Source organism: Scyliorhinus torazame, chromosome 2 (genome assembly GCF_047496885.1).
Source record: "Scyliorhinus torazame isolate Kashiwa2021f chromosome 2, sScyTor2.1, whole genome shotgun sequence".
Taxonomy (NCBI): domain Eukaryota; kingdom Metazoa; phylum Chordata; class Chondrichthyes; order Carcharhiniformes; family Scyliorhinidae; genus Scyliorhinus; species Scyliorhinus torazame.
The window spans coordinates 152,292,883-152,305,258 of NC_092708.1; the positions used below are offsets into that span (position 1 = coordinate 152,292,883).

At 43.3% G+C, this 12,376-nt stretch overlaps 1 protein-coding gene and 1 pseudogene across 1 annotated transcript in view; one reads left to right on the forward strand and one right to left on the reverse strand.

Moving 5' to 3' along the window:
• The window catches only part of LOC140392817 (signal transducer and activator of transcription 4-like), a 206,454-nt gene extending 195,346 nt beyond the window's left edge, over positions 1-11,108 (reverse strand). Inside the window, exons 1-2 of the mRNA XM_072478479.1 lie at positions 10,970-11,108; positions 2,132-2,260 (exon numbers count right to left, since the gene is read on the reverse strand). Of these exons, the coding sequence (XP_072334580.1) occupies positions 2,132-2,259 (128 nt within the window). The 5' untranslated portion in view covers position 2,260; positions 10,970-11,108. The remainder of the gene's footprint in view (positions 1-2,131; positions 2,261-10,969) is intronic.
• On the forward strand, positions 879-1,079 carry LOC140408112 (U2 spliceosomal RNA; annotated as a pseudogene).
• Positions 11,109-12,376: the final 1,268 nt, after the last annotated feature.

The window sequence follows — 12,376 nt, forward strand, 5'->3', positions numbered from 1 at the left end:
GCCCTTTATATGCCGGGCAGCACACTATATCATCAAGTCCACCAGGTTGCCCGGGCAGCGGGATTCTCCCCCATGCCAGTATGCCTCAAGTCCAGGAGTTAATCGACACGACGATATCACCCTAAGGGCATCGGCGCATTAAGGGGTACCCTTCATCAATCGGAAGGGATTCCACTCCCTAGATGTGCAGTTGGTGTGCTGTCAGTGGCTGTACATCCTGCACGTCTGCGCCCGGTATCCAGTCAACGTGCACGATGCCTTAGTCCTGGCAAGGCGGTCGGTGGCATGCGGTATCCTTCGAGGAACAAGGTATCCCGCTCTCCTCCACAGCATCCAGTAGTATCTCTAGCTCTCTATCCACCAATCTCAGGACCACTCTCTGCAGTGCCATCCTCTTATCTGGAATGAGAGTGTGTGGGGAGTGGCGTGCTTATATGTAGCTCCAGCTGGTCAGGCTCTCCAGTGCCAATCCTGACCCCAGCGAATCAGATGCCGGTGCGTGTTGGAATTGTACTACTTACACGTGGTGCGAGTGCTGGCCGATTTGCATATCCCAAATTGCTCCAGGACTGGCGCCGCCATCAAGACTGTGAAACACCGCCCATTCAGTCCCGGCGTCAGCACTTAGTCTCTCTAACGGAGAATCCAGCCTTGCATCTTTAAGGTAACATGTGAAATCAAAGCCTTATCTATCTTTACAGGTGGGCATGAATGATCCCATGGCACTTTTTTGAAGAGCATGGGAGCTATGGGGTGCTGGCCAACATTGCAACAGTATGTCTACTCGGATATGCTTCATTGGTTATGTAGCACTTCGAGACATCCTGAGGTTGAGAGTAACACTATATAAATGCATGTCTTTAAGTTGTTCATATTCAATCGCTTCTCGGCCTTTTGGCTAAGATCAAGTGTCTGGAGATTGAGCCTTTGGTTCAGATCTGGTATGTCTCTCTTGTGGGGACCATGAATTGGATTCAATTTGATTTAGTTTTTTGGAGCAGGCGAGGAGCTGGATTAGGGGTTCGCCCCTGGCCCACACTCTGAGCCCTGGCTTGGTAACTCAGAAAAGGGAAAAAAAAAATTTTTTTTTAAATAAGTTGTTCATATTCACAAAATATTTAATTCTGTCAATTGGTTGTGCAGATGTTGAGTATTGCTGAAAAAAAGACACGTTGTTGAAGCTTTTCATCTTGCACTCATCAGAATAGATTTGCAAGAATACAAATTGCAAAGGGAACGTCAATTTATACTGCATAAAAGAGACTGCTGATTGATTGGCAAATGGACTGTGATAGGTAGAGATGTTGCCATGAAGAATGCACAGGGGAACAGATAACTGCCAAGCTTTTGTTTATATTCAATCCAGGCAGGTCCACTCTGATCGGTCAAAGCATGGTCATGGGGAATGGCTATCCTCTAAGCTTCTGTTCAGTTGAAAAAGATGCACTGTGTGGACATGTTCCATCTGTCTACAAACAACAGGGCCGTGTGTGAATATAAGTATCTTCTAGCACATATAAGTGAGCCACACTCTGGGCCTGACTAATAGTCTTAAATTGGTTGTCAGTACAATTCTTAACATGATCAGGATTGTTTAGCAAGTGCTGTCCAATCACAGAATCACATTTAATGTTGGACACCATGTTTTGAGTTTTGCAAGCATGGACTGTTTGGGTTTGGTCTGTACTTTGCCTGCTGCAAACAGCCAAAGGGATGTGCTGTTTGAAATGATCCATCTGCCATTGGAACGTACAGACTATATACCTTTCACACCAGAACTGAAATTCATATATCGCATTATACGCTGTTGGCATCGATCTGCATCATGCACCAGCCGTCCACCCAACTGAGCTAACCAACCTCTCATTCTAAAACGGGGCCCTGACCAAAATGCCAAATATCTGTTCACTTCACAGATATTCTTTGAACTTCAGTGCATAATTTTTTTGTTACAGGTTCACAGAATTTGAACTGATTTTTACTTTATTATTAATCGTGAGATGCTGTGAATCTGACTTTATAGTATTTGCAAAGAATAAAACAATGTTTTCTAAGACAAAACAGTATCTATCAATGATAGTTTATTTTGGGATGTTGATACAAAGACAGGTGAATTTAACTAAGATCTCACCAGTCCTGGTGTTCCAGCCAATGTGCTAAGAACTGACGGACCTCCATGGGAAAGGTATCATCATACAACTGGTCCACTTTTTCTAGGAGCTGTGTATCCAGCTGATGGAGCTGATGCCATTGGGCCATTCTGTCAAAAAGTTTGAAAAACAGTAACAATGAGCAGAGAACAACTAGAACCATAGAATTCTGACAGTGCAGAAGGAGGCCATTTGGCCCACCGAGCCTACACCGACCCTCTGAAAGAGCACGCTACCTAGGCTCACTCGCCTGCCGTATCCCAGTAACCCCACCTAACCTGCACATCTTTGGACTGTGGGAGGAAACCAGAACACCCGGAGGAAACCCATGCAGACTTAGAATCATAGAATTTACAGTGCAGGAGGCCATTCGGCCCATCGAGTCTGCACCGGCTCTTTGAAAGAGCACCCTACCCAAGGTCAACACCTCCATCCTATCCCCATAACCCAGTAACCCCACCCAACACAAAGGGCAATTTTGAACACTAAGGGCAATTTATCGTGGCCAATCCACCTAACCTGCACGTCTTTGGACTGTGGGAGGAAACCAGAGCACCCGGAGGAAATCCACGCACACACGGGGAGGATGTGCAGACTCCGCACAGACAGTGACACACGCCGAAATCGAACCTGGGACCCTGGAGCTGTGAAGCAATTGTGCTATCCATAATGCTACCGTGCTGTCTGACATGGGGAGAAAGTGCAAACTCCTCACAGACAATCACCCAAGACTAGAATTGAACCTGGGCCCTGGTGCCGTGAGGCAGCAGTGATAACCACTGTGTCACCCTTATTGTAAATCTATATAAATCTAACTTGTTGGAAATGAAAGAATAAATTGATTTTATTTTATAGAACACTATAAATAATTATTTCAAAGAGTTTTTCGCTTGCTGCCAAAACAACTTGAAAAACTCAGAATGTACCTCTCCTTTTTCCTGTTTCCTACTGCTTCTCATGCATACAGATCCACATACATAAAAATACACCCACACATCCTACGTCTCTGACTGAATTAGTATTGGTTGTAAAGTATGGTTAGGAACATTTTCTCAACTAAGGAATACAATCAACAATTACTGTTGCTAGCAGATAAAATAGTTCGATGTGTAAAATTACATTAAAAATGCTATTATTTGTCACAAGGTTCGTCACCATACACCTTAGTAGACGGAAGGTCAGAAACAAAACAAGGCAGAATATCTGACAATCTTTAATAGTTTCATAAGGGGGAAAAAAATGTGTGAACATGGAAGAAAGTGTTACAGGTGCTTCACCACAAAATCTAAAATATAATGCAACCGCAAAAACAAATGTTGTGATATTTCTAAACTGTGCTTGTGTTAACCTTATTCATGTAGTACCTGAATGACATATTTTAATTTTTTGTGTGCATTACTCTGAAAATATTAATATATCTCGTTCTGAAAATAATTGACTGGAAACACGACTTCCAATTTGTGCACAGTAAGGTCTTACAGACAACAAATCCTGCTGCACATCCAAGCTGTGTAAGCCCTACACTAGAGAAGTCAAGGTGAATATTGTAGCACAATCAATTACTCACGAGACGAGAAGAGATGAAGTTAATCGAAGGCTTTATTAAGCAGACTTGTTCCCCAGCAGCTCAGTTACAGAATGCGGCTGCTGGGAGAACCCGGGTTTTTATACTCCGCCTTACTGGGTGGAGCCAGCAGGCGGCAGATCCAATCAGGACCCAGTGTCTGTCTAGCACTAGCCTCTCGGCATCACAGGTACCGTACTACCCCTAATACATACCACCACAAATGTTTAACCATATTTGGTTAAATTAATATGCCAATTTCACACTACTTTCATCATAAATATCACTGAATAAATCCCTGATTTGGTAGCTGCGAAGTGTGGAATTAACTTTTGTGCAACTTTTATCATACTTCATGCATTTGATAGATGGTCTCCGACTTTTATTTCAATTTCATCTGAATTGCTGAATGTGGACAAGGTGTGAAAGTGTGTCCGAAAAGGAAAGAGAGATTGAGAGCCAGCGAGGTTTGTGGTGTGAACTTCATTTTGTCAAGACAGTCTTGGAGGTGTTGCAAGAGATTCTTGTAGAACTGGGAGTCATCAGTGTACACATGAAACCTGATGTTGTGTCTTTGGATACTATCAACAGGGGCTCTATAGGTAGCAAATAGGAGTGGACCAAGGAGAGATGCCCAAGACGCTCAAAGGTAAGAAATGAAATGAAATGAAAATCACTTATTGTCACAAGTAAGCTTCAAATGAAGTTCCTGTGAAAAGACCCTAGTCGCCACATTCCGACACCTGTTCGGGGAGGCTGTTACGGGAATTGAACCGTGCTGCTGGCCTGACTTGGTCTGCTTTCAAAGCCAACGATTTAGCCCTGTGCTAAACAGCCCCGGTAAGAAAGGGAGGTTAGAAAGAGTAGTCTGATCAAAGATTTTCTTTAGGGGATGATGACAGCAAATTTAAAAGGGAGAGGCTCAGTACCCAAGAAAAAGAACATGTTTACCATATCAGCTACCCTGTAGTCAGGAAGGGAAGCTGAGATGCAGACCTGCACAAGCCATTCACTGCCGGTTCTGACTAAACCACATCAATCTGTTTCCTATTTATTGGTTATCCTAGAAGATAAAGATAATTGATGGCATCTTTTCTATTCTGCAAATTGTCTTATTCAATCCCTCTCTCCTGCTTCCTCCAACCATACTTCCAACAATTGCAAGAAGCTAACAGACTTCTTTATTACTCAGAATGACACAATCTGATCAGCTGTCTCTGACACTTTCCTCCCTTCCTTTAGCCAATAAGACCAAATTTCCTCCAAGGCTCCCGCTGTATCATAACCCTGAACACGCCCTTTTCTCAAGTTTCTCTCCTACCACATGCCCTCTCTGAACTCATCTTGTCCATAAGATCCACCTCCTGCTCCCTTGATCATATTCTCCCTAAACTGCTGACCATCCAGCTTCCCTAACCGGACGTGCATGATAGTTGTTCTCGCTCCTTAAGTAGGGCTGTTCTCTCTCCTTCAAACCTGTATTAAAAAACACAATCCTTGGTCCCTCTGCTCTTGCAAATTACCACCCCATTTCCAACCTTCCTTCCCGCTCCATTCTCCTTGATTGTGTTGCCACCTCCTAAACCCATGCCCATCCTTCCCTGAACTCTCTCCAATCAGGTTTACATCTGTGCCACAAGCAGCTTTTGTCAGAATCACAAATGACATCATGTGGTGACTACAACAAAGGTAAACTATCCCTGCTCATCCATCAACACCTGTGTGCAGCCTTTAACATGGTTGACTACATTGCTCCCCTCCAATGCCTATCCACCATCGTCCAACTGGGTGGAACTGCACTCACCTAGTTGCATATGAACATAGGAAAAGGCTACTTAACCCTTCAAACTTGTTCTGCCTTTCAGTTATATAATGGCTGATTTACAACATTAACTCCATATACCAGCATTTTCCCCCTATCCCCCCAAAAGATTTGAAAACCAAAAATCTATCACTCTCAGATATCAATGTAATAATTGATCCAAAATCAATTGCGTGCAAAATTGATAGAATTCTGCTGGTCAGGGAGCCTAGGACTTGGAGGCCTAATTGTTGCCTAACATCACTCCGGAAATATCTGTCTATAGTTTTAGAGAATGCCTCCAAGTCCTAGGCTCCCTGACCAGCAGGATTCTACCAACTTTATCTGTTCCTCATAACAATTTGAAAACTGGTCAAATCAACACTTAACCGTCTAAACTAGTAGTGAGACCAGGGGCATCTGCAATCAAATGCATTTCTTTACTGCAACTGTACTTCTTTAAATCCAGCAATTCTGATTATTATTTCACCATGGATTTTAACAGAATCAAAGCCACACACTCTGGGAAAAACTATAGAAAGCTGATCATGTGCATAGGCATGCCTAGGAATACAAGTAGAAATACTGTCAGGATTTTGGCCTTGTGACCTGTATATAGTCACACAATATGAAAGTCTAATTAGGAACTGTTTTCTTTTGAATTGAAAAGGCAGGTTTACATCTGATGTGCTCAACATCATTCAAAGTATAAACATGTTGTCCTGGAAACCTGCCCAATATAATTTCAGCACCCATCATTGAAGAACATCTTAACAAAGAATCTTGTTCCTTGACAAATTCCTTGTTTAGGATTCAAATTCCATAATAACATTATAACCACTCCCTTCTTGAATCCAATTTTATGCAATGGCATGCCCACTGGAATTAGACAGTGTAGAAACCCTGGAGGCTATAGACTTCATTGAGATCATCGTTTAATTTTTTTCAATATTTTTATTCTTTCAATTGACTTGAACCATTTTTGAAAACGTTTATTCAAATCTTGTAAAGCATCATCTTTTAGCACAAAGAATACATTTTGAATAATAGGTTATATCAAATAATTGTGCCCACCCTTTTGTCACTTAACAAATTCCATCCTCTCACCCACTGTTCCCATATCACCGCTGCCCAATGTCATTCCATTCTTCCCTTGTAATCCCTTTCATGCTATCTCCATCTCTCACGGAAAACAATCTTGCCAGCCAGACTAACATATTTGCTTGGCTCCCTTTACCTTCCAATGTTTGTGTTCTCCATCAAAGCCCAGAATCCACCCTGCCGCGAACCGTTGCCAGCCTCATGCACATCACATATTTCACATGGGCAAGGTGGCACAGTGGTTAGCACTGCTGCCTCAGTGCACCAGGTACCCAGGTTCAATTCCAGCCTTGGGTAACTGTCTGTGTGGCGTTTGCACTTACTCTCCGTGTCTGGGTGGGTTTCCTTCGGGTGCTCCGGTTTCCTCCCATAGTCCAAACGTGTGCAGGTTAGGTGGCCATGATAAATTGCCCCTTAGGGTGGGTTTACAGGGTAATGGAATTGGGCCTGGGTAGGGTGGTCGTTCAAAGTGTTGATGCAGACTCAATGGGCCGAATGGCTTCTTTCTGCATTGTAGGGATTCTATGTATCGGGCAACTGGTGGGTGCAGGGTCTGGTACGGATATGGTGGGAGGAGGGAAAAATGGGGGACGGAAAAATGGGAGAGCATAGTCGGGGAAGATATTCAGGTCATGGGGGTGATCGGGCTAGTTTGTGGTCGTGTCTGATTGGGTCAGGTGTGTGTGTGTGGGGTGGTTCGCGTGTGTGGGGGTGGTCGCCTGGTGGTACTGTGCAGGGCTTGGTCTGGGTGTTTAAAATAATAGTTACGCTGAAGTTAGAAGTGGTCTTATTTCTTCTAACTCTTTCAGATTAACAATTGATGTCAAACTGGCAGAACCTCCTGAAGTTAGAGATTTAAATCACTTTGACTGATGGCTCCCAACCCATCATAATTGTTCAGGAGAAGTTAGCACTTTTGGGCAATTGCCAGGTAAACCCTTACATGGGAACATCCAAGAGGGATTCCCCAGCCCATCTTTGCGTTACCCCACCAAGTCCTATGCTGAGGAGCCAGGACTTTATGTCCCATTATTCTCTGTCTCTTCATCCAAGTCATTAATATAGATTGTAAATAGCCAGAGGTCCCGGTACAGATTCTTGCAGCTCCCCACTAGTGCCAGCTTGCCAACTTGAAAATGCCTCATTTATGCCCACTTTCTGCTTCCTGTCCTTTAACTAATCCTCTGTCCCTGCCAATATGTTACCCCCAACTCCATGTGCCCTTATCTTACCTATTAACATTTTGTGTGGCACCTTATCAAATGCATTTTGGAAATCCTGGCACAGCAAATCTCCTGGTTCCCATCTACCCTACTAGTTACATCCTCAAAAAATTCTTTAAAAATTGTCAAACAGGATTTCATTTTGTAAACCAATGGCAACTTGTTCTAATGAATTTATATTTTTCTAAATGGACTGTTAAGACTCCTATAATAATATATTCCAGCATTCTTCCAGCGACTGATGTTAGGCCAATTGGCCTGAAGTTCCTGGTTTTCAATTTCCCTCCTATCTTGAAAAGCGGTTTTAAATTTGCTAACTTCCTATCTTTGGGACTGTTTCCAAATTTAAGGAACTTTGGAAATTCATAGCTGGCACATCCACTATCTCTGCAACTATTTATTTTAGAATTCTAAGGTGTAGGCCATCAGGCCGTGGGGATTTGTCAGATTTCAGTTCCTTAAATTTCTCCAATATTTTTTCTCTGCTGATTACCGTTATTTCCTCTTTTTATCCCCTAGGTTAACCTATATTTCTAGCATGTAACTTGTGGCTTCTACTGTGAAAACTGTTACAAAATACTAATTCAATGTCTCTACCATTTCCTCATGATAATTTCTCGTGTCTCTGCTTCGAAGGACCAACATTTACTTTAGCTACTCTCTTCCGTTCTTACACTCTGTTTTTATATCCTGGCTTGTTTATTGTCACATTCTATTTTTTTCTCCTTCTTTTAAAGTAATATCGATGCCTCTCCCTTGGATTATTTCCTGCAAACATCCAAACCTCTGTTACCTTCAGACTTAACTATTCCAATGCACTGCCCCGATCAGCATCCCATATTCTAACCTTTGTAAAACTTGAGATCATTCAAAACTCTGCTCACTGTGTCCTAACTTGTACTAAGTCACATGCACTCATCATCCCCATGCAAACTGACCCGCATTATCTTCCAGTTAAACAATGCCTTGATTTTAAAACTCTCATCCTCAATTCTGAATCCCTCCTTGGCCTTGCCCTTCCCATCACATAAGCTCCTCCAGTCCTGTGACTCTTTGAGATATTTGAACTCCTCCAATTTTGGTCCTTGCACACTCAAATTTTAGTCGCTTTCCGACTGATAACTGTGCTGTCAGCTTCTAAAGCCCGAAGTTCTGGAGCTCTCTAAACCTCTCCCCCTATCTGTCTTTCCCCTTTTAACTCCCCCATAAAGTCTACCGCTTTGGCCACATTTTGGCCTTTTTACGTGACTCTGTGTCAACATTTGTTTTACCTTGTGAAAAAAAATTGTTGCTGGAAAACACCTTGGAATAGTTTATTCTGCTAAAAGTGCTAAACAAATACAGGTTGTTGGAGGGTGGGTGGTCAGAAATTTAATAGGAATGGTCAAGAGGGTGGGAGATGGTTCTCATAGACAAGATAAGCTTGGAGAGGGGATGTGAGGGTGTTAAAGCGAGAAATCAAGTCCTATTAGAATTTATTTCATACACTTGGTATTTTTCCATCTCAGCATTAAGATTTCATCAGCACATCCACACTCTTGTATCACATCCTTCCATTTTCCATCCCAATACCTTTGGAGGGCTGCAGCAGATATTTTTTCCTCTGGTAAACTAAACAGATTAATGCCTCTGGTATCCTTACACTCCTTTCTGCCCTCCCCCTCCCCCTCCCTAGTGGAGCAGTTGAATTACAGACACTTTCAAACCCGGGTCCTTTCCCATTTCTTGCATTGATGACACATCAAAGCTTCTCCCATCCCTTTACACCCTCAATTGATGCGTACTTGAGCAGTTATCCCATATGTTCATACTTAGGACTGTTTATCTTAACTTCCCTGGGTGTCATTTCTCGCCAACTCAACGAGTTTCCCAGCCAGTCCTGTTACACCTATAGCCTGACATGAGCAGTAGTCGAATGCCAGTCAAAATATTTTAGTTCAAGGAATTTGGATGTAAATCACATTTCAATTATGAACATCCAAATGTAACATCAAGATTATGAACAGAGCATTCTGAGTGTAGTGGTGCAGAGCTAAAGGCAATTGTGATATTAACACCTGCAATGTACGATTAATACTCTTCACTACGCTGTCAAGTCCACCGTCAGTGTTTTTTTCCCTCATAGACTGGAAGTTGGGCAAATCCTTAGGATATACCTGAGGGCACCCACACCTTTAAGATCCCATTTCCAACAGAGGGTCTACACTTGAAACATTGACTCGTATTTTCGCTTTCTGAATGATACACTGGGGCAGTGTATTTCCAGCATTTCAGATTGTATTTTGCATTTACGTATTTCCACTTTCTACAGCTAAAATCAGCACACAAACAGAAAGTCTGACCCAATTGAGTCATTGTTACCACACAGTTGACGAGTGTAATAACCGTTCGAGGGATTTCCCGGTGACAAGCACTTGACCTGGCAGAAGAGCGTCACACACTGCATTCAGCAAACATTCCGAATAAATCTCATCTGTTCTAAAATTACTCCTTATTGGCAAGAGACGACACGTGCTGCTCAAAAATACAGACAAGTGTTTAACCCTTCAAGATAAACCACCGCAAGTGGCACATAGAAATAGGAAAAAGGAGTTTGTAGAAATGCTGATAGTTCCACAGGAACAAACTACACACATTTCTCTGACACGGCACATACAAGGAAAGGCAAAACGTGTTTCTTTATACATATCTGCACACACACAGGCTATTTCAACCGCTTTTGAGTTATTTCACCCTGCCAAATCGCAATATATACCCCAGTTATTTTCCAAAAGCTTCAATTTCTGAAATTCGGGAGAATCATGATTGCCTGCTCCTCTGCTTTGAAATATTGCACGAGCATGTTAGGGCAAGTAATAATGTTTCCGAATAGGCATCTCTGCCAGGATGGTGCAAGATGGGGGAAATCAGATCGAATAAAAGTGAAGTTTCTACTTATTTTCCATTCTTTTAATTGAAGCCCTGAGGACGAACCTGGGAGTCTGCCCCCAATGTCATCAATCCAAATTAGTGTCACAGAAGAGTTCCTTTTCCTAAGAGGAACAAAACGAATAAATCATGAAAAAAGACTAACTTGCCAAATTAAATCATAATATTTCCACCCGGGTCTATAGTATACCACACTACTTACTTTTCAGCTTCTTATCGGTCGGTGCCAGTGTGAATGTTTGTTCCAACAGGTTCTCTCGGCTCTCTCTCTCTGTTGACTCCAGGTTTTCTTTATCACTGAACTTGCAACTTGTTTGCTACTTTACCTCAGCCTCTGACGCTCGCTATTTCCGGCGGCACGCACTGCCTTCGCAGTGTTACATCCAGTGAGGCGCACTCACAACCCGCGTGCACCGTCCCCCAGGCGCGCTCCCGCTTCAGAACGCGGAGCAGCGGAAAAACACCGGTCAAAGCGGCCCGCTCCTTCCCTGTCACATTGAAACGATGTGCCCATGGTGTGAAACTGTGACATTGCAGCAGGTGCAAAATGAACCGCCATTTCATCCCACCTGCTCACTATTCACCCTTATATACCCGCTATTACCCCTACCCTTCCCGCTATTCACCTCTGTATCCCCCTATATTCACCCTTGCCTCTACTCACCGTTCTATCCCTTCCCCCTCTAGTCACCCTTCTATCCCCCTCTATTATGTCGTGTTGGGTGTTCCAAAGAACAAAGAAATGTACAGCACAGGAACAGGCCCTTCGGCCCTCCAAGCCCGTGCCTACAATGGTGCCCGACTAAACTACAATCTTCTACACTTCCTGGGTCCGTATCCCTCTATTCCCATCCTATTCATGTATTTGTCAAGATGCCCCTTAAATGTCACTATCGTCCCTGCTTCCACCACCTCCTCCGGTAGCGAGTTCCAGGCACCCACTACCCTCTGCGTAAAAAACTTGCCTCGTACATCTACTCTAAACCTTGCCCCTTTCACCTTAAGCCTATGCCCCCTAGTAATTGACCCCTCTACCCTGGGGAAAAGCCTCTGACTATCCACTCTGTCTATGCCCCTCATAATTTTGTATACCTCTTATCAGGTCTCCCCTCAACCTTCTTCGTTCCAGTGAGAACAAACCGAGTTTATTCAACCGCTCCTCATAGCTAATGCCCTCCATACCAGGCAACATTCTGGTAAATCTCTTCTGCACCCTCTCTAAAGCCTCCACATCCTTCTGGTAGTGTGGCGACCAGAATTGAACACTATACTCCAAGTGTGGCCTAACTAAGGTTCTATACAGCTGCAACATGACTTGCCAATTCTTATACTCAATGCCCCGGCCAATGAAGGCAAGCATGCCGTATGCCTTCTTGACTACCTTCTCCACCTGTGTTGCCCCTTTCAATGACCTGTGGACCTGTACTCCTAGATCTCTTTGACTTTCAATACTCTTGAGGGTTCTACCATTCACTGTATATTCCCTACCTGCATTAGACCTTCCAAAATGCATTACCTCAAATTTGTCCGGATTAAACTCCATCTGCCATCTCTCCGCCCAAGTCTCCAAACAATCTAAATCCTGCTGTATCCTCCGACAGTCCTCATC